The sequence below is a fragment of the Squalius cephalus genome (genome assembly GCF_949319135.1).
Source record: "Squalius cephalus genome assembly, chromosome: 24".
Classification (NCBI taxonomy): Eukaryota; Metazoa; Chordata; class Actinopteri; order Cypriniformes; family Leuciscidae; genus Squalius; species Squalius cephalus.
This window is the reverse complement of record NC_137145.1, coordinates 5,810,922-5,836,438: the sequence shown is the minus strand read 5'-3', so window position 1 is coordinate 5,836,438 and position 25,517 is coordinate 5,810,922. Positions and strand designations below refer to the sequence as shown.

General features: G+C 35.5%; 1 protein-coding gene across 1 annotated transcript in view; it reads left to right on the top strand.

The window, feature by feature from the left end:
* atg10 (ATG10 autophagy related 10 homolog) overlaps positions 1–24,114 on the top strand; it is a 29,775-nt gene extending 5,661 nt beyond the window's left edge. Inside the window, exons 3-8 of the mRNA XM_079862018.1 lie at positions 1,007–1,129; positions 2,544–2,666; positions 10,454–10,586; positions 10,988–11,085; positions 20,427–20,524; positions 22,167–24,114. Of these exons, the coding sequence (XP_079718144.1) occupies positions 1,007–1,129; positions 2,544–2,666; positions 10,454–10,586; positions 10,988–11,085; positions 20,427–20,524; positions 22,167–22,266 (675 nt within the window). The 3' untranslated portion in view covers positions 22,267–24,114. The remainder of the gene's footprint in view (positions 1–1,006; positions 1,130–2,543; positions 2,667–10,453; positions 10,587–10,987; positions 11,086–20,426; positions 20,525–22,166) is intronic.
* The last annotated feature ends 1,403 nt before the right edge of the window (positions 24,115–25,517 follow it).

Below are 25,517 nucleotides of genomic sequence, written 5' to 3'. Positions count from 1 at the left end.
GTTTAAAAGCATAATTAGAATGGAAACGCCACTTTTAAGTTTGACCGTATTTTCGGTTTCGGTCAAATTGCCTTTTGAATGGGAGTGTGATAGCATCAAAAATCGCTATTTTTAAAACACTAAGAAGGCTCGACACAACATGAAACTTTGCTCTAAGTATCACCAGGGGCTCTACACATGAACTCGAACATTGTTTGTGTACACAGAGTTTCTTCTTCAAAGAAAGATTTTGAACAACTCGCTGTAGCTGTGTCCGCTGGCATTCTGTCAGTCAAAAATAGTCGATCTCCGAATGACACGTAACAGGGAGGAGAGTAAAGATGGAAAGCTCCTAAAGCTTAGTTCCATATAAATTCACGGATAATTTGTTTTGTCGTTAGTGAAAATCAATATTGACCTTTTATTTGAAAAAGGATCCTTATATAAGAAACAATATTAAAATTCGGAGATCGACTATTTTTGACTGACAAAATGCCGGCGGACACAGCTCCAGTGAGTTGTTCAAAATCTTTCTTTTTAGTAAACTCTGTGTACACAAACAATGTTCTCAATGCTGGAGTTCATGTGTAGAGCCCCTGGTGATACTTAGAGCAAAGTTTCATGTTTTGTCGAGCCTTCTTAGTGTTTTAAAAATAGCGATTTTTGATGCTATCATAGTGCCCCAAGCAATCCCATTCAAAAGGCAATTTGACCGAAAACGAAAATACGGTCAAACTTAAAAGTGGCGTTTCCATTCTAATTATGCTTTTAAATGAAAGTTTGCCTCGGGTAGATTAACAAAAAGACCCTAGGTTGCATTTTGGCGAGAGTTACCCTTTAAACCAAGATGTGGCCATTGCATGTTATCTTTTCTCATAGCCTATTGTAACCAGAAGTCAAATGTGTCCTGAATGACATTTCATGTTGACTTTGCAATGTTTATGTCAACATGATATTTGTTTTGGAGAATGAAGTTGAAGTCATCTTTGGTTGTTAGACATTTAAATGTGACTCTTCATACCCTCAGATGGCAGGTGAGAAAAACCCTGCATCATGTTACTTGGATGAAAGGACCTTCCGGCTTTGCTGTCGGCTCTTTCTCCAACACTCTGAGACCATCCAGGATGGATGGAGCTGGGAGCAGATCAAGGTGAAGTGAATGTTTGAGGAACTCCACAAAGTCTTGGCCTACTTGTAGTCCATAGAGGTTTAGAATAAATAAAGAACTTTTAAGGGTGAATCTCACGAAAATTAAGCCTATTTTTAGTTTAGTATTTTTAGTTAGACATTTTGACAATTCAGCACTTTCTCAATATTCTCATTATTTCTCAACTATTGTCAGGTTCTCACTTACAATAATGTATGCTAAAAATGGTGGTTGTACAACTTTTTTTGTACAGTACATTACCTGTATGCACTTACTGTTATCCAAAGCAACTATCGAGGAACAGAAACATTTCATCACTTAATTTTTATAAATGATTTTGTACATTTTCAACTTTCTTTAGTGTGTAATGTTGCTGTTTGAGCATGAAAAAAGCTCTACAAAGTTATAAAGCACAAAGTCCCTCCAAAGGGAGTTATTCTTTACATCAGTGCGCACTATTACTGAACTCCCTGAATTGTAGCGTTGATTTTTTTCTCCGGGAACAAACTCATTCCTCATTTAAATCATTCCCGCCCAAGGCATATGCAAAAAAATGTGGCAGGGCCTGGTTGAGTTAGTTAGAAGTGTGTTGAAACTCGCGGTTATGGTATGGGGCGTGGCATTTCTAAAACAGGCTGGAAACTGTCGACCAATCACAACACGCTCTTTCAGCCGACCAATCAGAGCACATTGCGCTTTCTGGAAGGAGTGGCACCTGAACTAAAAAAGGGTGTTGCTGACAGACTAGGAAACCAGGTGCTGCCTGCAACAATGTCAAACATATGTGAAAAATAATGTGTTTTTTGAACATTCAAGCCTATTCTAGTAGACCCCCAAAACAAGACTTTATAAAAGGGCATAATATGGGCTCTTTAAAAACACTTTGTTTGTCTTCTTTCAAATGGGCATGCATTAAAGAATAGTGCTACAATGCTTCAAATACTACCATAATGTGCAAATGCATGTCCATGGACATTTTGTTTATAGATGTCGAAGAGTTTAGTCTTGAGATTTTAAGGGAAAGTGTATATGCAAGGTCACACAACTGGTCTCAATTTCCACCATCTTTTCTACCACCTTTTTAATCACCTTTTTGCCTTCACTATTAGATTTTAAATGGTCCTGCAGTGTGAAAAAAATGTAACATATAAAAGCATGAATATTCCATTAATTAATGAGTTCATAAAATCTGCATGCATAATCATTTTCAAAGTCTTTTTTTTTTTAACGAAAAATGCTAATTTGTCATAAAAAGATTATATATTTTAAAATATAAAATAATTTCATTAATTTAATTTTGGCTGATATGTTCTTGACAGGTTTCCTGAGAGTCATTAGGTACTCTTGATTCTTTTACATGCCAGTGTTTTATGTTAATCTGATTGTGACTGTTGGTTGTGACTTGACTTTGTTCCAGGGCACTGATGAAGGCTTCATGAAGAAGACTGTTCTCATCCCTGTAAAATCAAGCGTGTTGCACAAACAACACGGGTGTTTCATGCAGGCTGAAAACATGGACCTTCTTACAGATGACATTCAGGTAAGACAAGTATCACTATTACTATTGCTGAGTATCATTATCACTATTGTTAGTGATCTGAACAACCCCTAACACTAAGTACAGACCTTCGACGAATAAGTCATTTCGTTTTACCCATTTTGGTCTTATAAGTGTACTGTCTCTGAACTGGGGGCGGTTCTTGGGTGGAATGAGCCTTCCCACTTATAAACGGGCCACCAAAAATGAAGGCTGACCTAAGTGTTTCCCCACATACTGAATCAATTACCTGAAGGAAACACTTTAAATAAATCCTTGCTTTATAACCGTGCCGAGGTTTAGTTAGGAAAAACTTGCAAATGTTGGCATACACTTTTATGTGACTGTTAATATGTTTATGCTCTTTTGTCCATCCGGGTGTTTCACACACACACACACACACACACACACACAATCGTTTAGCTTTGTCTGCACACTACATGCATTTCCATTCAGGGGAAAAATGGTTGTGACATCTTTAAACTTTAAAAGAGTATGCTTTTTAAAACAATCTTTGAAATTAGTATCAGCAAAATAGTTTGATTGGTATGCTGGTCTTAATGATCTCCTCCAAAATGGGGGTTGTGCCTTGTGGCTGATTTTTCTTTACCTCCACTCTCAGCCCATTTCATTAGTAAGCCCTTGCGGCTGATTGCAAATGACTCGACTTCTTGCATATTTACATTCAGCTCACACACACTAGGGAAGACTCAACACCGTCTCCTTTCATGAAGGAGATTTTAACATATTTCAGTGCCATTAGAGAAAGCAGTTTTTGTTTTTATGAAGTAACTGATTATAATGCAATCCATATGTTATTCTGTGGTTAGGGCTGATCAGTCGCACTAATTATTAAAGGTCCCATGACATGGATTATTTTATTATTTTATAATGTTTCCTGGGGTGCCCTTATAATGTTAGTATGTTTTTAAGATCAAAAATTTTAATAATTTAGAAATAAAAGGCATTTTTCCTAGCCTGATTTTAGCCTCTGATTTGAACGCTCTGTTTGAAGGGGCGTGTCTGCTGTGAGACTTCAGTGTAAACGCCCACTGCTGTGATTGGCTGACATGCTTGCATATGAAATAGCTAGCATTACATGTGGAACTCTCTCGATTACTTTTACAGCTATTATACGTTTTTACTATTACAGCTATCGAGATTAACGAATCGTGAGAAGTTTTTTAAGTATTTAGATCTATTTCCATCACATAAAAGGTTGCAGTGATGAGCATTGAGCAGATGACAGCCTGTTGATCGCGTGAAAAAAGATCTTATCATTGCAACGCAGTTTCTACACTCTCACTAATGCTTTCACCAATGCAAACATGAGGGAAGTACAGTAAGAGCTTTGTTGTGCAGCGTAACAACGTCATTGATTTCATAACGAGTTTTGGCAAGTGTCCAGATAAACTCGCGCTGTGTGATTGACAGCTTGGGCGACTGGAAAGGGATTGTTCTTTGATCGCTATCTGTATATTAATCGCAGTTTAAGTAAGATTATTTTCATCCTACCAAGAGAAACGATGTGAAGTTGATAGTTTAGTCACTGGCTTGATTTACTGATGCATAAACAGCATTGAACGACTTTGAGAGAAAGATTATCTGTCTGAGCTTGAACAATTACACATCAGACATTCACATAACCCACTGGTTCTTCAGAGGCTCGGATGAAGGAACTAAAAAAATACTTTTGTATTCATTTGTACATCCAAACACTGAGCAACTGCCATGCTTCGCTCGTTTGCAAGCCATGATGTCTCTCAAGGAAAAACCAATATCGCGCTTGCGCAGCTCATTTTCTCATGGGCGGGCCTAATTCTCTTTGCGGGCAAAGAAGAGAAAGGGGGAGGTAACCTTTCCCCTTATGACGACATAAAGGGAAGATTTCTAGATTCGCCCGTCTGAGCCTTCATTTTCTCAAAAATACCCAGGGCTTGGTTTACACCTATCAAAATGTCTAGCCACTGGGGGACCATAGGCAGGCTAGGGGAACTCATATTAATGTTAAAAAAACTCATAAGGTGAAATTTTCATGTCATGGGTCCTTTAATGATATTCACTACTATATCTTAATATATGTTCAGTATTTGCTCTGAAATAGCTTTTTTTAATCAGAGTAACTATCATCTGCAAAGGTAGCCAAATTGCTTAGTTTAGGAAACATAACTGGTGAAATTACAAACTCCTTAAAATCACTGTGATTATTCGCAAAGTTTATATCATATTTGCTAAGGGGTAATTAAATAACCAATCATGTAAAAATGTATCATCTTTCATTGGAAAATGAAACAACATTTTATCCAACTTTGTTAATTGCCTTAATCTTTTAAACAATTGTGAGGAAAGTATTCAAACTATATCTTTTTAAAAATCACCCGTCTTATATATTATAAGAATTTTGAAGGGAAATGAGCTCAAGTCTCAATTAAAAAATCTTGGTAGTCCTAAAAATATGCTTTGTTTTTATGTAATTCTTTACACTCTAAAAATAAAGATTGTTTATTGGCATCAGTGGAACCTTTAACATCCACAGAACCTTTCCATTTCTACAAAAGGTTCTTTATAGTGCAAACAGGTTAAAAATGTTCTTCACACTAAGAAAAAATTGTCTTTTTAGAACTGTTCACTGAAATGTTAATAATTGGTGCTTCTATGACATCACTGTGACCCCCTTAATTTATTTATTTTATTTTTTCATTCTTTTGCTTTTAGGGTGAAATGTGAGCTGAACGTATTTTGTAAGATTTATCCATTGATAAATTCCTGATAAACCAAATCAGAAAAACCAGCATTGTCTGTAGTGATACTAACTCAACATCAGCATCTCCTTTGTTCACTCCTCAACATTCTGAAGTCTCATGTGCAGTCGTGCAACAGCGCACGTCACCTGACATGCCCTGCATAAAAGAACATTTAGAAAACTTGACCTTGGTAAAAACTGTTCGGCAGCAAGCAGTAGCTTGCAGGCTACAACAAAGTCTCCTTTTTCCATTGTTCAGGAAAGGAAGAAAAAAAATCAAAAAGATCTGTGGAAGATTAGGGAAACCAGGACTGTTTTTTTTTCTTTTTTGTGGCATCCTGTTTTGAGTGGTGGAATTCTTTTAGGGAGTGAATAACTCACTCAACAAAAATCTATCAGGGTTAACCTTTTCAGTGCCACACACCTGATTTCTGTGCTCAATGTTACTCTTTGTCTATGAGCACCTGTACATGAAGGGGCCAGTAAACAAGAATAACCGTCCTTCAGTATGTTTGTAGACAGCAGAATAGGCTTTTCTCTCTTTCTGTGTGTATATATATATATATATATATATATATATATATATATATATATATATATATATATATATATATATATATATATATATGTGTATGTATGTGTGTGTGTGTGTGTATATATATGTGTGTGTATATATGTGTGTGTATATATGTGTGTATATATATATATATATACATATATATATATATATATATATATATATATATATATATATATATATATATACATACATATATATATATATATACATACATATATATATATATATACATACATATATATATATATATATATATATATATATATATATATATATATATATATATATATATATATATATATATATATATATATATATATATATATAGTGCTGTCAAATCGATTAATTGCATCTAACATAAAAGTTTTTGTTAATGTAGGCTATATACAGTATATATGTCTGTGTATATACATGTACACACATTTTTATATATATATATATATATATATATATATATATATATATATATATATATATATATATGCACACACACACAGACACACACACACTCACACAGAGATATAAATATATATATAGTAATATATATTCACACACATATATTATGTAAACTAAAACTTATGTTAGATGCACTGCACTAATGTCAACAAAAGATTTGGCACGTGTTGTCTCCTCTAACTATGAATAGATGCACTTTATTATTTTCAATTAGCATTTTTTAGCACCTTTCAGAACAGACCAATTGTTGGGTCTCGACCAATACTAGAGTTTCTCGTAGCTGCTATATAACCACATCTAAGGAAGAAATCTGTATTCATTCCTCAAGAGATGCACCCAGAAGCAAAAGGTATTTTAATCTTTTAAGTGCGAAGAATGTAAACGGAATTACTAGGATAATTAAACCTGTAATTAGGGCTTATTTAGGTTAATGAAAGAGCCCATCCTTCATCATCCTCTGAAATTACCCAGCCAAACGCTGGTATTCAGGTAAGCAAGGGGAACGTCTTCTACTCTGCTATTGCGCGTCCAGTATTGATCTTCCTTTTGACAGTGAAAAACGGAGCGCATATAAAGTGTATACCTGAGCTCATGTCTCTGTTAGATCCTATTTAGAAGATGCTATTTACTGCGTCTGCTGCAGTGTGCCACACAGCCCTTTGCTTTCCTTGTGTGTTTGTGGAGTTGAGCAGGTGTCGTCGTTTAGCGATTGCACCGTTACGTCTGTACACCTGCTCGAACGTAAACACGGCAGCATTTGAATGACAACAAACGGTGGCGGATGCCAGTTGTTGTTGCTAGAAACACGTTCCAGAGTTAATAAACGGCCCTTTTTAAACTTGACCTTTTGAACATTTTAAGCGTGTTTGCAGGCGCGCGCACGGCAGCTGAACTTTTGTCCTTTATTTGAATTCCAAATGCAGTCGAAGAGTCAGTTATGCAAAGGTTGAATGAGAGCTGTTGAATATTCGTTTTTCTAAACGATTTCCTGCCTGAAACTTAATGCGTTTTTCTGCTAGCATGTTTGCGCTCTCTTTTAACTCCCCATCTCGCACATTATTTTACACCCTTACCTTTCAATGCTGGTACTGTTTGGAAAAAGCATGATGTCATTGTTTTATTTGACCTGCCTTCCCTCTTCCCAAATTTTTTTTTTTTTTCCTGACAGACGTCGGATGTGAAACAGTAGTATTGTGTCTCTCAAGACTGCGCTTGTATGGGAGGGAGGAGATGTTATCAGTGAAGGCATGGATGCGTGAAGAATCCTTGAGCCTGCATTGAACTTGCCAGGGATACAGCCAGCGCCTCTGGTGATCCAACTGGTCGCTCAGACACTTTCGCTAATTAAACCTGCGCATATCAGTGTGGACCGCAAAGGCCATAGTGATGTCATAGCGTCTCAGAGCCGCTTCCATGACTGAAATCACATCACAGGTGCCATTTAGGAGTGCTCAAAGACCTTTTATTATAAATTACTTGCATTACAATCCAGCTATATGCTACAAGCTAACAACAGCAATATCTTTTAAATGTATATACAATAATATTATATAATGTATTCATTATTTTATATATATTAATTTTGATATTAAATCAAATATTGCACTCTTATATAGCTTTGATTTAGTTAGCTAATATTAATACATTTGACCTAGAATATTTTAATAATATTTATGATTTAATAATAATATTTAGCATATTTGTTTATTATTATTATTATTATTATTATTATTGATGATGATGATTTTTTTATATATACATTTATATATGCATCAGTGTTTACTATTAATGAATTTTACCTTGAATATTTTAATAATAATATTTATTATTATTATTATTATTATTTGTGTGTATATATATATATATATATATATATATATATATATATATATATATATATATATATATATATATAAGCTATATATAAAGCTACATAAGGGTTCAGTATCTTTTAAATATCTAAAATAAAAAATGAAAATATTTATATTATTGTTAACAAAAAGAAAAAAATATTATTTGAGGTCAAGTTCATGGTAGCTACACTGAGGCTAGTATATAAGGATATATATATATATATATATATAAGGATAACAATAATATAACAATTAAAATAATTTATGAGCAGATTATATTATATATAATTTAATCGAAGCAGTATTTATCAATAGCATGGCATAAAACACTAAGGGTTTCTTGCAAAATGCTGCACAGAGACTCGAATCAGTGAATAGTTTCTTTTTGATTAGTTTATTTACATTGTCTTTACAGCTGTGCAAATTAACGGGTTTACTTAAACAAACCTGACTGTCCAAGATTTTTGTTGTTACATTGCTACTTGTTGGTGAAAGTTGCTTGTTACTGGTGAACCTAATGTGATGTAGTCTGTAAGTTACAGTAAGTTAGTTGCATTGCTGCTTTTAGTTGTAGTTACTCCCAGCACTGTAGGGATGGTTGTTAACTCCTCCCTAGGATGACGGCACCCCTTCCTGTTTATCTGTGTTTGTGCAAGTTGCAGCGCACTAAACCACATTCTGACAGCCAATTAATCACCAGGGGTTGCAGGTCGAGAAGGAGCAAGAAAATCCAGTGTGCACCGCCCAATGAAAGAGAGGAAACCTTGGTTAATTGTCTGCACGACATTTGTGCATATGGACCCGCTCGAGGGTCCTGTGCATGATACCATTAGTCATGTTCCACAACATAAAGGGTGGAATGTCTAAACTCCCTCAACATCTCAACAACATCCTATATATGAAGGATGCAAGAGGAAAACAAAAAGGTAAACACATGTTGTTGCCCACACGGACTGTTCAGGAGGTCTCATGTTCATCAGTCAAGTTATGGAAAGAAGAATGAAGTCACATGCTGGTCGATGAATCACTTGCGTATGTTGATGGCTGGGTGGTGTGGATGTACGTTTGGGTTTGGCATCACGGCTCAGGGTTTATGACAAGTCTGCTCATGTACCATTGATCAGATATGTGATATGGCTCCATTCATGACTTCTCATTCAAGCCAGTTCCTTTCTTGTAGAAGATCGTTAAATCGGTTCAAACAGAATTAGTATTTATGTGGCAAGAAGTTGTATGAGAATCGTTCCAAACCTGAATGACTGTCTTTTGGAGCGCAGAAGGAGAATGTTCTGGAGACTTTTGTCTATACAAAGAAAATGAACAGGGACGGATGCTGTTGAGCTCTAAAAACTGTCAAAAACAACATAAATAACTATAACATGCTGATATCAAGCTCAATATGCATTTCTTATTATTCTCAATTTTGAAAACAATTGTGCTGCTTAGTATTTTTGCAGAAAACGAAAGTTCAGAAGAACATCTTCTTTTCTGACATTAAAAATGTCTTTAACAATTGGTTTTGATCAATTCGATGTGTCCGTGCTTTACTAACATAGCTAGCTACTATTATTGTATTTGATCTTTAATATTTTAATTATATTATTATTATTAAATAACAATATAAATATCATATGATATATATATAATATACATAATATATTATATTTATGTAACTATTAACAATAATGATAATGTTAAAAATAAGAAATATTATTGTTAAAATATTATACAAGGTCAAATTCATTAATACTAGCTACACTGAAGCTATTTAATTGTGCAATATCATATAAATGTATACAATAATAATAATAAATATCATATAAAAATGTATCATTGCCGGGTTAAAATATATTAAAACATTTTTTTAAATGCAACTTCTGTGCATGACAATGAGAAGTGTGAACATTCTAATAAACTTCTTTTGTGTTTCATGGACTGAAATAATTTATACGAGTTTGTAACGACAAGAGATTGAGTAAATGATGACAGAATATTAATTTTTGAGTGAACTAATCCTTGAACTTAGAATGTTGTTTCAAAATTTGAGACTTGATATTAATCTGCATCCATTTTCCTCCCATGCATTTATGGCTGCATCTATTTCATGGAATGGCATGAATCTCTCACTTTCTATATTTTTTTCTGTCTTGTTTTCTAGTCAAACGTTGAGGATGAAACGGCTGGAGTTCAGGCAGTATGTGAAATTCATGCTGTGCTGCGCTATGAATACCACATTCTGTATTCTTGCAGCTATCAGATCCCCGTCCTCTATTTCAGAGCCTCTACGTTAGGTACACGACATTCTCTCTCACTGCAATTCTATCATTAAACTGCAAAGTCTTGTTTATATGCTGTCTGTTTCGCTTATCAGTGTGTGTATTTCAGTACCCTCTGTGTTCTGCTTTCTCAAAGTCTGGTTTTATGTGCGCTGCAAAAACAGACTCAACATTTACACTGAGATCCCATCTCAACAGGAGTGTTTTGAGTTTTGAGAAAGCAGGCAGAACGGTGACTTACGCCTGTGCTCAACAAAGTTTGACTTTGTGCTGTAAATAAATTAAAGGCTGCCGTGTAAACATTTTTGGAGCTGTTATTGAGCAAGTTAGCAAATATGCACATGCAAGCATCAACCATTTTAAAGTGATCACTTATACGGACTGTAATCAGATTAGAAACCTTATACTCATTACAGATGGGAATCCCCTCTCTCTTGAGGAGGTGTGGAGCAATGTTCATCCGAACTATAGACAGAGACTACAACAGGGACCCTGGGACACGCTGACCCAACAGGTAATGTGTGTGATATCATGAGTAAACTGAATTTGTTGTTTGGCAGTTGCTTTCTCAAAATCATCTGGCCAGCTTTTCACAGTTTCAAAGACTCAACTGGTTACAAGGTAATATATAATACACAGTTGTGTGTGTGTGTGTGTATATATATATATATATATATATATATTAGGGCTGTCAAAAGATTAATCGCGATTAATCGCGATTAATCGCATCCAAAATAAAAGTTTTTTTTAATAATATATGTGTGTACTGTGTATAATTAAATTTGTATATATAAATACACACACATGCATGTATATATTTAAGAAAAATTTGTTATTTATATATAAAAGAAATTATATTTATATATAATATAAACTATATAAATATATATACAGTATATGTATGCAAATATTTCTTAAATATATACATGCATGTGTGTGTATTTATATATACAAAATAATTATACACAGTACACACACATATATTATGTAAACACAAACTTTTATTTTGGATGCGATTAATCGCGATTAATCTTTTGACAGCCCTAACATATATATATATATATATATATATATATATATATATATATATATATATATATATATATATATATATATATATATATATATATATATATATATATATATTAGGGCTGTCGATTATGGTAAAAATAACGTGAATAAAATGATTTAACGATCACAGTTAACCCTCTGGGCTTCTTCGCCCGAAAACGGGCGAAAACTTGAACGTTTCGAATTGTTTAATTTTTTTGCTTCATCGGATGGGGGTGAAACTTGGTGACTTTTCTTTTATTACCTATATGAACACACAAAAAAATCAAGGAGATGATTCTGATATGTTAAAGGGTCGTAAAAAAAAAAGTCACACTTAGCTTCCTCCCGCCCGAAAACGGGCGACATAGGAAATGAATGGGAAATACGAAAAAATAGGAAAACTCAGAGAAACTTTTGGTGGTACAAGCTACAGATCAGCCACTGTGCTGAAAAAAAGTGTACAGCAATGAAGGGGTGACACTCTAAAACATCAAGAGTGCAAAAAAGACACCCTCCCCCCCACACACACACACCCACACACACAAACACACACACACACACAGAGAAATGAACTGGTAAGACTGAAACAGCAAATTTTGCCCCAAACTATATAAAAATTATATAATCATAATAACTCCAAAACTATAGCAAGGAGAGTCAAAAGGTAGGTATCGTTTGAAAGAACTCTTTTTAAATTTTTTGAAAATATAAATTACATTACATTTGGACATTGTCCCGCCAAGAAACGGTGGATAAAAGACAATATATATATATATTTTTTATTATGATTTTGCATATCTTTCATATTTGTCATGGAATAACTCAGGAAGGAAATAAGGTAGGAGGAAAATTCTTTTTTAGTGAAGAATTTTTTTCTCTTTTATGTTAGCTGCATCTGGATAAAAAAATAATAATTTTTGGATAAAGGAATCAAAAATTACAGCATTTTGAAAAGAGATAGCCTTTTTGTACAGTCTTTCACACCCCCTCATGGGCAATTTTTTCTCCATGAAGAATATCTTGTCATAAAAGCAATAGATTATGTTAATTTTGGGCTCATTTTAATTGTAATAATATGCTGTAAAAAATGAAGTGCCATTTTCAATTATCTGAGAATGTTTCATGAGCTGTATGATGTTTTTGACACATTGCAGTACATTATTTTATAGATTATGAAAAAAAGAGAAATTCTATGTATCAGCAAATAACTCAGCAATACTTAAGAGTTTTTCAAAGTGGATACATTCACTGTAAAGTTCAGACTCTAAGCTTTCAAATGACATCAACTTTGTGTTTATCAAGGCAAGATTTTTGAAAAATATGGTAATAAATATTTTCGCAGCTAGGTGGCGCCTGCTGGCGGTACACTTGGTTTTAGAGGGATTACTCAGCACTCGTTAGGAATTAATACATTTAATTAGATGCATTAAAAAGCTGAGATTCTAAGCTTTAAAATGATATATAATTTGTGTTGTTCCATTCAGTGGTTGATTAGTAATAAATTGTTTTCTTTCCGAATGGGAATAAATCAAATAAATAAATAAAAAAGCTATAGGCCGCCTATGGGCGGTTATAGGACATGACACAAATTAATACATTTTGAAGCCACTAGGTGGCGCTCTTCTCACTTGAAATATTTTTTTTTTTAGGCCTGCACTCTAATTTGATGTGAAATGTTGCATTTATTGAAAAATAAAATAAAATAAATAAAATAAAAATAAAAATAAAAATATTAATTCTAATGGAAAAAATAGCTCATAAAAATTACATAATTAATGCAAAGTATCATAAAAAATTCTAAAAATTCTATATAATAATCAGAAAACATTATAGAACAAAACAATATTTGAATGGTTATCCTAGGACAAAGTTAAGTACAATTTTAAGGCTTCGCCCGTTTTCGGGCGGGAGGAAGCTAAGTGTGACCCAATTATGAAGAAGCCCAGAGGGTTAAATAGAATGCAGTTAGAATGCCCCTAAAATTCAAGATTTCAGGGCAAAAATGCCTTTATATGATTTTTTTTTTGTCTTGTATTTATTTATATCATATGATATAGTTAAGCAATATCACACGAGGAACGAGCGTATTATCACACGAGTGCTGTTTTTGTCCCAAATAGCACGAGTATGAATGTGATATTGATTTTATACAAGTAATATTGTGTTATATTTTGAACACAATATTGTCTGTTCTGAATGAATCTGCGTTTTGAGCGAATCAATCGGGTGAACCAATGATTCAATGACCCATTCTTAAAGAGAGCCATTTACTTCTGAATGAATCCGCCGTTTGAACGAATCGAATGAGTGAATGATTCACTGACTTACTCATTTAGACATTTATCGCTACCTAGCAAGTTTTAGTTTCTTATTTAGAAAATCACTTCATTAAAAAAATATATAATATCATATTTCGGGGATAGCCAAAAAATGAAAATTCTGTTAAGTCCCCCATTGGTGAAAATCGAGCTTTTAATGTTGTTTATGTCCATGTGATGTCTTTTATATGCTTTAAGACAAACCATTTGCAAATTCATAAGTCAACACCATTGTTGAGTATTTTCAGTGAACCAAAGACAGTCTCAAAAATGCGGTTTGAAATCGCTGGTGTTTCTGACGTCACAAACTACCTTAGCCAATTATGTCAATAGTGGATCTGGGATTGAGTGGAGGCGGGGCTAATTTGCATATTCATAGAACCGTTGTGAAAATGTTGTGCATCAAAACCTACAGTGTAAATGCATCCTTGGTCGGTTTACATGACAATCAGATAGCTGTTCCTGTCTTAGTGGGTGGTTCTTGGCCATTATAAGCTACGATGTGGATCAAACTTTACATTGATGGCTGGCATTCCTCCCTGGTAGATCTCCTGGATCGTATGGAAAAACTGATTCCAGCTGTTTAGGGCTGCCTGCCTTAGGCTGTGAGGGACGCAGATCCGTAGGCATGATTACTGGGAGATGGTGAATGGATGGAGCGATAGATGCAGAAAAAGGCTGATTAGAGGCAGTGGAGGATATTAGAGGAGAGGGACCGCAGTAAAAGCAGAGGGAGAGACTCCGGAAGGGTTGAGGGTCTTGAGGTGCTCAGGAGATGGAACAGTGCCGCATCTGACGCAGGTAAACATGAGTGACTCACATCAAGGCCTTTACGAGCAGTGACGCCAATGGAATCTCTCTCTCTCTCTCTCTTTATCTCTTGCTCAGTCTCTCGCTTTTCTCTCTGCACTCTCTGTTTTTACCCTCTTATATCTCTCGTTCTCTTCTTTATCTCCCCAATTTTCTTAAACCCAAATCGCATTCTTAGCGTAACCAATAATAGAGGTAGCAAAGTAGATTAGGACAACGCAGAACCCTTCTCTCTTGAGGACCCAATAAGGCCTCAATTAATAACGGTCAGTGAACAGAGTGTGAATGTGCCATGAAAATGAAAATGAACCTAAATGAATGTTCTTTATTAGCATCTATGGCTCCCTGAGGTCCCATGCATGTTCAAGGTTCTTTTCAATTGAAAAAAAAAATTCTTTAGATTATTAAAATGTTCTTCACACTTCACAAAAATGGTTCTATTAAGAACGGATCACTAAAAGGTTTTTTGGGGAACCTAAAATGGTTCTTCTATTGCAGTGGTTCTTAATCTTGGTCCTGAAATACCCCCAAAACTGCAAGTTTTTGATACAACACATGATACTAATACACATATTTCAGGTCTTGAAAGTGAAAGTGACATGTGAAGGCCAAGTATAGTTACCCGGAGTCGGAATTTGTCCTCTGCATTCAAACCATCCAAGTTAGTGCACAGCTGCACACACATTAGGAGTAGCGAGTAGAGTAGGGAGTAGTTTTGCTGTTGCGGCCGGGGAGCGATTGGGGGTTAGGTGCCCTGCTCAAGGGCACATCAGATGTTGAGAATCGAACCCACAACCTTTGGGTAACCAGACTGACTCTCTGACTCTCTTAACCATTAGACTGCCCTTGTTTTGAAGTCTTAAGTAACAAGCTGATGAGTTGAATCAGGTGTGTTTTTTTTGGGACACATCTAAAATGTGCAGTACTCCAGGACCAAGATTGGGAACAACTGTTGTATTGTATCACTGCAAAAAAAAAAAATTGTAGTTCCTTTTATATTCAAGACTGTATGTGATTTGAATGCATGCATGTGTGTGTGTGTGTACAGTATATATGTATTTTAAGAAGTATCTATTTCAACAGAACAAGACTCTGAAGTGCAGTGTTTAGCCTCCACGTTCACAACAGTTTGGTATGCATAGTGATTCAGTCTGTTCTCCCATGAGGCCTGTAGATGAAGTCATGATAATTGACTGACCGAGCTGGAATCGTGCCGCAGTATAGGAACACAATGGCATTGCTTTTCACAAATAACCTGAAAAAGTCCAACTCTATCTCGCTGATGCTAACAGTGAGGCGTCGTCGAGGGAATTTGAAGAGTCAGCATGTCTTTGGTGCTTGAACGGTAACAGAGCAATAGATCTAGACAGTTGATGTTGTGAATTTTAATGCAGATGGTGACAGTGCACTGAGGTTGTTTTTATTTGCGGAGAGGATAGTTTTTAAAAGGTTTTTGGATGACTGGATTAAACGGGTGCTTACTGACACAAAGGCTTCTGTCCCAAATGGCACCCTCGGACCTTGCAGTTGTCTTCAAAGTGCGCACTTACACCTTTTCCTCCAAAAATGTGTGTTCTGGTGTTGAGTTGGTGCTCAAATCTGCAAATCTTTCTTCAAACTGGCTTGTGGTTTATTTGCCACTCAAGTCGATGCAATTGAATATGTTATTTGGATGTTAAAATGTTTAAAAAAAACAAATATTATTAGGCATTTTTCAAATAATATTTTTTTGTGTCTCTCATTATGCATTAGCTTTGATTTTACAGTCAAAGTAATGTAAATATGTAATTATTATTATTATTATTATTATTATTATTATTATTATTATATATGCACACTCATTAGCTACACCTGTTCAACTGCTTGTTAATGCAAATATCTAATCAGCCAACTCAATGCATTTAGACATGTAGACATGATCAAGATGATCTGCTGAAGTTCAAACTGAGCATCAGAATGGTGAAGAAAGGTGATTTAAAGGGGTGGTATAATTCCCCTTTTTTACAATATGTAAAATAAGTCTCTGTTGTCCCCAGAGTGTGTATGTGAATTTTTAGCTCAAAATACCCCACAGATCATTTTTACAGCATATTAAAAATGTCTCTTTTTGATGGTCAGTAAAAACGCATCGTTTCGTGTGTGTCCCTTTAAATGCAAATGAGCTGCTGCTCCCGGCACAGAGGGAGCTTCAAGAGCTTGTGTGTGTGTGTGTGTTAGCAGCTCTGATTACCTCACGCAGACAAGCACTAAAATGTCAGAAAATGTTCTGCCTTTTATGTTTAAACTGGAGTCGGACAATGATGGAGAGACTCATCAAGAAGTGACAACATGTAGAATGCAACAGGACGTTTCTGAATGGTTAGTTGTCGATGAATTTGTGTTGCTGATGTGGAGTTATATAATCTATAAAATCGCTTGTGTGGGAACTGTTGTAAGATGCCTACAGAGTGACATGCTATTGCATTTGTGTTACGTACTGTATTGCATGTGAAAAAACGGATGCGACAGCTTGAGCTGAGTCACAAATGTGCTTGACTACAACAACTCTTCCCTCTTCTCAACATGCACTGCGTGTTCCCGGGGGCGGGGTTTATGTAAATTTTAGGGTTAGTGATGTCACTAACCCAGGAGGAATGTCGTGTGGCAGAGTCATGCATGGGTCCGATTTTGTAAATCTGTACCCGCCCGTACCCGCAGTGCTTAAAACCGCATCCGACCCTTTTTCCGACAGCAGCACTAATTAAAATCCGCACCCGACCCGACCCGCACCCGAAATAAAATCAGTTTAGACTATCACATTATAGACACACTTACAAAAATGTTTATTGCCAGGTCATACAGAAGTTATTACACGACAATTAACACAAGACAACTTCAGCCGAAGCTGTCAAACTGAGTAGCCTTAACATTTTACCAATCGAACAGACGCGGCTACAACACTATGCCACGCAATTTCATCTAGCCTACATCTGACAATTTTGGGTTCAAACACGCCCTGCACACCACACATACTTAACAGTGTTAAATTTGAAAAATACTGTTCGACAGAACTGCTTGGTTTGTTACCACAGTTATCTGCGTGCTCAGCGATGAAGTTCCACATTTGCGGCTATCCAACACGAAAATGCATGCAGCAAAGCCTTTCACAATATTTTCTTCAGATAACTCTGAATTTCTCCCACACACTGGACTTGATTTTTGATGACGTATTGTCGACAACTTTACAATCTTCACTAGCTATTCTTTTCTTCAACTCCTCAGCATCCATCTCGACGACTGCAAGCAGATCGCGTGCGCGGTTATGATGAATCTTTAAAACTGAAAGTAGCCTATAACGTTATAGATCCTGGGAGGGCGTGGCACGCGGGCAAAAATAAACTGCAGGTACCCGAACCCGTGCAGGACTTTATCGTGTGGTCCCTACCAGCCGTTTGGTGTAGTCTTTAAAAAAACGATTTCTTTAAAAGCAAATATCTTCCTTTGCTTTGAACTTTGAGCGTTGTAACTTTGCAGATGTTGTTTATGCTCAAACAGCAACATTACACACTAACTAAAGTTAAAAAAGTGAAATAATAATCAACCACCCCTTTAAGTGACTTTGAACGAGGCATGGTTGTTGGTGTCAGATGGGCTGCTCTGAGTATTTCAGAATCTGCTGATCTGATCTGATCTGAAAATTTTCACGCACAACCATCTCTAGGGTTTTTACAGAGAATGGTCCAAAAAAGAGAAAGTGTTCAGTGAGTTTATTGATGCCAGAGGTCAGAGGAGAACAACCAGACTGGTTTGAGCTGATAGAAAGGCAACAGTAACTCAAATAACCACTCATTACAAATGTTTCCAAATGTTTCCTTGTTGAATCTATGCCACAAAGAATTAAGGCAGTTCTAAAGGAAAAATGGCGACCAACCCTGCACAAGTTGTACCTAATATAGTGGCATGTATGTATGTATGTATGTAAAATTTAAATAAATATATAGAAATATATAATATTTAAGTATGTAAATAATATTTAAATAATATATATATATATATATATATATATATATATATATATATATAAAATTACAACCAACTTTTTAAAAAATAATAATTTATAATGATCAATTATAATATTATAATTAATAATTATTAATTAATATTAATTTAGTAAAATAGTGAATTTGTGAGCACTTTTTTAAACAAATGACAATCATTTTCTGGATTTATATTTAAAGCTGCAGTCCGTAACTTTTTTGGGTTAAAAATTATCCAAAATAAATTTTTGAGCAAATACATAACCAGCCAGTGTTCAAAACTATCTGCTTGCCTTAGCTCGATTCAAAACGGTAAGCTTGTAATGTTTTTAATTCCAGTGGTACTGGTGGATATCTGCGGAAATTCAAGCATGTCTTTGCGTCATTACGTCACATCTGTACACATAAAGAAGGAGTCTCGGCTAGTAGGCTATGAGCGTGAGGATGTTGGAGGTGGAGATTTATAGCCTTTTCTCACAGCACTTGATATAAATAAACTTATCAATTTGATGGCGGATCCAGAAAGGTTCAAACGACAATCACCAGTGACAACTGGAGATTCACCCGTTTTAAAATGCAAAAGACTTCGGACTTCGGAGAGGCTACAGATAAAAAGAATGCAACCGGACCCATGCGAAAACGAGGATAAATATCGGAAAGGCATTAAATGTAGTCACGCAATGCTGATGTTTAACATTAACAATTTGAGAACAAAGTATAATTTGCACGGTTTGACGTAATATGATAAGCGATCAGCGCGATTTACTGCAATGTTTTTTTCCCCTTAGTTGGTCAGAACAAAAGTGGATGTTACTTACTTGTTCAGATGACATTTTCCGGTGAAAACTCATATGTTGGTCATACTTCCAAAAAGTAGAATCTGTGATTCTGAATGCCAGTATCCACATCGGCGCGGCGACTGACAGCCGCACATTCTCCTCAGCTTTGGATTCATCCGCGCTGTGCCGAGGCACAACCCACGTAAAGTTGATAATTCCGCGAATAACTGCAATTGCAGATTACGAACAGAGATGGCGACAAAGAGGAAAAACTACGGACTGCACCTTTAATTCTATATTATTATTATTTTTTCTTTATGAATTTATAATAAATATGAATATTCTGTTTCAGATTACATCAGGTTATGGAAGTAACGGAATAACGCCGTTTATTGTCGATTCAACAGAAATTTTATATTGTCACATTTCAGATTGTTCCTCTGCCTTTGCTCCAAACCTCTTCCTAAGTATGACTCCTTCCAATGCTCCATAAGAAGCTGTCTGTGATGGTGTAGTATTATGGGATAGGACATTCCTCCATCTCTGCTGTGCATGAGTGCCCTCCAGTGTGCGAGACTCACTCAAGAGCGGCTCAGCAGGGTGCCAATGAAGACCATGTGTTGCATGGCAGATTTGCTTAAGTCTGCCTCGTAATTTTCTTTTTAATTTATCCGTAGCTTTGAGCGTAATTGAATTTGGGTAATGAAAAGTATCGTGTGACTAGTTAACATTGAGTTAAGATGGAAAAACACATGTTGTGGCACTGGTTTAATGTCTGTGTTACAGCGTGTGACAGTGAGAACCTGTTCCTTATAAAAAATGAGGTCAGAATAGATATTAACAAAGAACTGAATGCAATGTGTGTGTGTGTGTGTGTAGGAACATCCTTTACTGGGCCAACCATTTTTCATGCTTCATCCATGTCGCACTGAGGAGTTTATGAAACCTGCTCTGGATTTGGCACAAGCTGAAAACAAGTGAGTTTCTCTCTGCTGCAGCTTCAGTAGTCATGCATTCTGGGAAATGAATATTCTGGGTTTACATTTACATTCATCACATGCTTTTTTCTTGCATAGAATTCAAGATACACATTTTATCTGCGCACACAGTCCTTGGGAATCAAACCTATGACCTTAATGTCGCTAGTGTCGTGCTCTACTGTTTGTGCTATAGGAACGCTGTGTGAAATTCAGTCAACAGCTTGTTGGATACCATGGAAAATATATTTCGACTGAGTATTACACTTCCAATGGAATCCTAGTAGGCATTCAACATAATGAATAAATGTTTAAAATATAAAATAATTATGCATAAGCTTTGAAAATGTAAACATTTGACTTAAACATTACTTATATTAGCATGAAACTATCGCTTTCTAACCTTTTCTGTCTTGTCTTGACCAACTAAAAAAGTAAACCCGGTTAAAATCTGCACAAATAGGCATGACTTAACTATCCATAAAGCATTGGAGAATTACTTTAGGAAATTCCAATGATATATAAATTATTTATATTATATGATATTTTAATTATATATATTTTTTATTATAAATTTCATAATAGTTAAATATAATATTTAATTGTTTTAATGGTAATTAATTTTATAATATTAAAGGAGCTGTATGTAAGAAATGTATTTCAATTAATCATAAAATGGCCCTGATATGTCACTAGACATTAAGAAATCATGTTCATTTCAAATACTTATATCACTGACAACAGTAGTACGGCCAGGATATTGTCATTTAAAAAGTGAAGTTGCAGCCCTCAACTGATGTTGATGTTGTCATGTTGTGTTTTGTCCTGAAGCCCCACCCTCCACCTATCTACCAATCACGAAATCAGTAGTGTTTCGGCATCCGGGTTGCCAGCTCTGCTCTAGTTACCACAGCTGCAGCTCCTTGTAGCAGCCTATGTTCCTGCTGGATCCTGCAGCATATCTGGCAACCTCAAATCAGGGGGGAGGGGGAGGGGATACACCGCTCTACAGTAATTTGAAAGTGATTGCAGTACCAGTTTTGGCCACAATCTTACATACAGCTCCTTTAATTATTATTAATAATAATAATATTAATTAACAATTTGTGAGCACTCTTTTAAACAAATAAAATTCAGCAATTTTATTTTAATTGTGACTTAATTCTACTTGATTTTCATTTAATAATACCCTGTAAGCCAGCTCATATCCATCAATTTTATCCACCAAGCAACGTCCACAAAAAATATGATTTAGATTCGATTTTTACAGCTCAAATTCAAATTTGATCTATAATTTATGTACATGCTTTAATAAAAAATGCAAGCTTTAAATTTCTGCTTTTAAACCCTCCAGAATACTTGTCCCATAGACTTCTATTTTAAATGAGGGACAAATCAACATTATTTTCTGTGGTAATGTAGAGCATGCTTTTAATAAAAGTTTTATTTAATCTAGAAATGTTCTTTTAACATTTTAAAATGGTGTTATATCATCTCACAGTTTTATATCTGTCTTATTTAGCTCTAAATGTTATCAGATCTGGCATATCCATCGATTTAGCCATATCAATTCAATATATGATTAGATATAAACATTTTTCAAATTGCAGCACTGCAATGTGATTATCTCATCTGTTCTCAGGAGGGTGAACTATATCGTGACCTGGATCAGTGTTGTGGGCCCCGTCGTCGGACTGGACGTCCCATTGAGCTACTGCACCGAGGTGTCCGCTCCAGACTGACGCTCCATTGCTAGTGCCCTGCTCTGATCTTCCAGTCTTCCAGACTCCACTGACCCAGAGGACACCTGTGACCCGGCCGAGGGTCTCAAAGAGGGTTCAAAAGTCCTGTTAGCAATGCTTGAACATTCAAGACACCAAGTCTTTAAGGGCATTCTTGAGCTTGTGAACTTAATGTATTAATAAGTTTTATTAATATTGTTCATTCATGCGTTACCGTTAATCTTTGTTCAGTAAGATAAAAAAAAGTAAATAATTTATTCATCAGGTGAGTATTAGATTGTGACAGTAAATACATTTATAATGTTACAAAAGATTTCTTATTTCAAATAAATGCTGTTCTTTTGAACTTCAGATTTCATCAAATAATCCCCAAAAATATATATCATGGTTTCCACAGAAATATTAGGCACAACATTCAACAATGATAATAATGTTTCTTGAGCAGCAAATCTGCTTAGAATGATTTCTGAAGGATCACGTGACACGGAAGACTGGACATTAGCTTTGACATCACAGGAATAAATTAAAATATAAAAACAGTTCATTTAAATTCATAATATTTCACAATATTGTTGTTTTACTGTATTTTGGATCAAATAAATGCAGCTTAAGTGACTTACTGACTAGTAGTAGTAGTGTATACAAAATGAATGGTACTGTAATTCTTTCTTTTTTTTTTATTACCAACCAAAAAATGTCCATATTATATGACAGATATCACCGATCTGTTAGCATTCCCATTTATCCTAATTGCAGTTGCTCAGATGATGCATGTAGGTTGCAACCTGGATTCTGCAGTCTTTTACAGAACCTTTAAATTCTGGGATTTGTGCAGGATATATATGTGACTATCATCAAATTAAAAGGCAAACCATATTTTTCTCTGCTGGTATTTCTTTTTGCATTTTGATGGCATTGTTACAATCGCGCACAAGTAGCTGTTTGTGCTTTCATATGGAGGATTGCTAATCAAACATGTCTCGAGTCTTTGTCTCCAGCTGCGTGTGTGCGCGCGTGTGTGTGTGAGAGACTCAATATTTTCCCTCACTGGTTGGGTATTGTGAAACAGGCTGCATTTAGCCTATTTTTGACATTTCTGAGGCCTGAAATTAGAATACAACATTATTCGTATAACCTTGCATCTTGTAAGCAAAGTAAATAGTCAGATGTATTTTTTGTTGTCTCCCTGCAGTCTGACATTTCTCTTCATTACTCATCCACGTAGCGTGCCGTGCCAGAACACAGTTTAACAGTTGAATGGAATCGAATCCCTCTGAAATCCTGACTGTCTGATGTGAAGTCTGAAACGGAGGAGCTGAGTTTAGAGTCCAGAGTTTGAGAGAAGACGGTGAAAGTCCTCAGTCAGCATGTCTAAATGGGGCGCGCGTCTCTCAGGGGACTGTATCAGTGTTGGTAAGGAGGTCAGCCTCCTACCCGGAGCATCTCGCTCTAATGGACGGACAGGAATGATGGAGAGGAGAGAGAGAAACGCATAGATGGATCACAGTATATGTTACCTGCTTCTTAAACGGCCATTTTTTAAAGGTTTAGGTCACCCCAAAATGAAAATCAATGACTGTCAAGCTACAGAGTTCAAATCGTTTCAAATAAGCATATTTTAAATTGCCACTACACATTTGGTTACAAGATGTAAGAAACAATGGTGTTTGGTTTCATGCTTTTAACTGGAGATGTGTCTTGATGTTCCTGACACAAAGCTATCGTATGACTATGGACTGTCTGCTTTTATCCCAGCTAACAAAAAAATCTTCTAAGAACGTTTTGCTAACGTTACCATTTAGTTATGAACATGTTATTTTGAATGTTTTAATAAAAATATTTTTTGGTAATGCAATGTGAGACAGAACATTCAATTTATCATAGGAATTTTACTTTTGTAGGTTCTCTGAACGGAAGTAATTTGTAAAGTAAAAAAAAAAAAAAGAATACGTTTCAGAAAAATACAGTTTTTTTTTTTAATGACGTTTTGAGACCATTAAAGACCAGACAACTTTGAACAAACGGTCTGTTAAGAACTGGAAGAACATTTGTGAATAACTTTAAGAGAACCTTGCCACAACGTTAGCCAAAGTTATGAGAACATTCCCTGTTAGCTGGGATGGTGTTTTTTGTCCCTTTTTGCAAAAACAGGCCCTGGTAAATGTATGTTTTGAGTGTGAACCTCTAAAATGTCTCCTTTATAGCATTACTTGCAAGAAAGAAAGAAGTTTGGAATGACATGAGGGTGAGTAAATGATAGCATCTAATTAATTTAACAGAATAGTAAACATTTTGTCATTTTTTTCATCCTCCTGTTGTTTAAAAAACATAGCCTATATTTTCCTTCATGGAGATGTTTTTTCCAGAATGTCCAAGCTGCTTTTTGCTATACAATTAACATGAATAGTGACTGTCAAGCTCCAAATATGATTAAAGGCATGATAAAAGTGCAATTAATGTTAGGCTATCTGTAGTAAGAGGTGTAGGCCTATTTCAAGTCTTCTAAAGTGGTACAAAATGTAAGTCCTTATTCAATTAGATATCAAATATCATGTTTGCATTCAATTTCAGACATTTTGTAGCTCAACACTGTCATTGTATGGAAAAGAACTGCTTAGACATTCCGCAAAACATCGTTGTTTATTCTCCACAGAATGCTAATGACTAGCTTCGACCAGCTAGCATGCTCAGAGCTAGCAGTTCAAACTGGATATTCCAGCAGGACAGTGAGCAAATGATGACAAAATTTTCATTTGTGGGTGAACTATTCCAGTCACTTTTATAATTGTGTGCAGAACGTCTAATTAAAGCAAGTGGCATATTGAGTAAGTTTTAGACATACCTCAATAGTATTAGTATATCTGGAGGAGTTGTTACATTAGAGGAAAGGAAATTAGAATTGCCTTAGAAACAAATACCCATTTATTTTACATGCTTCACTGGAGGTGTTGCTTAATGGAGTTTGATCACTCCTAATGGAGATGGGGGAATTAAATTTGTGAACTAAAATGCCATCGTGACCGTGAACGAGCCGCTGCTGACATCTGTTGGCCAGCGTGTGCTGTTGTAGTTTACACGCCTGTCCACTAGGAGCCGCCATTGACCGAAGAGCAAGTGATTCAAAAAGATTATCTGGCCACTGAAGCCACGCTTAAAAATTAAGATTAAAAAAAATATTAGACAGTAATACCAAGTAGCATTTATTAGAGGAAAATAGCACTAGCTCACTTTTCAAGCACTTTTCTCAAAAA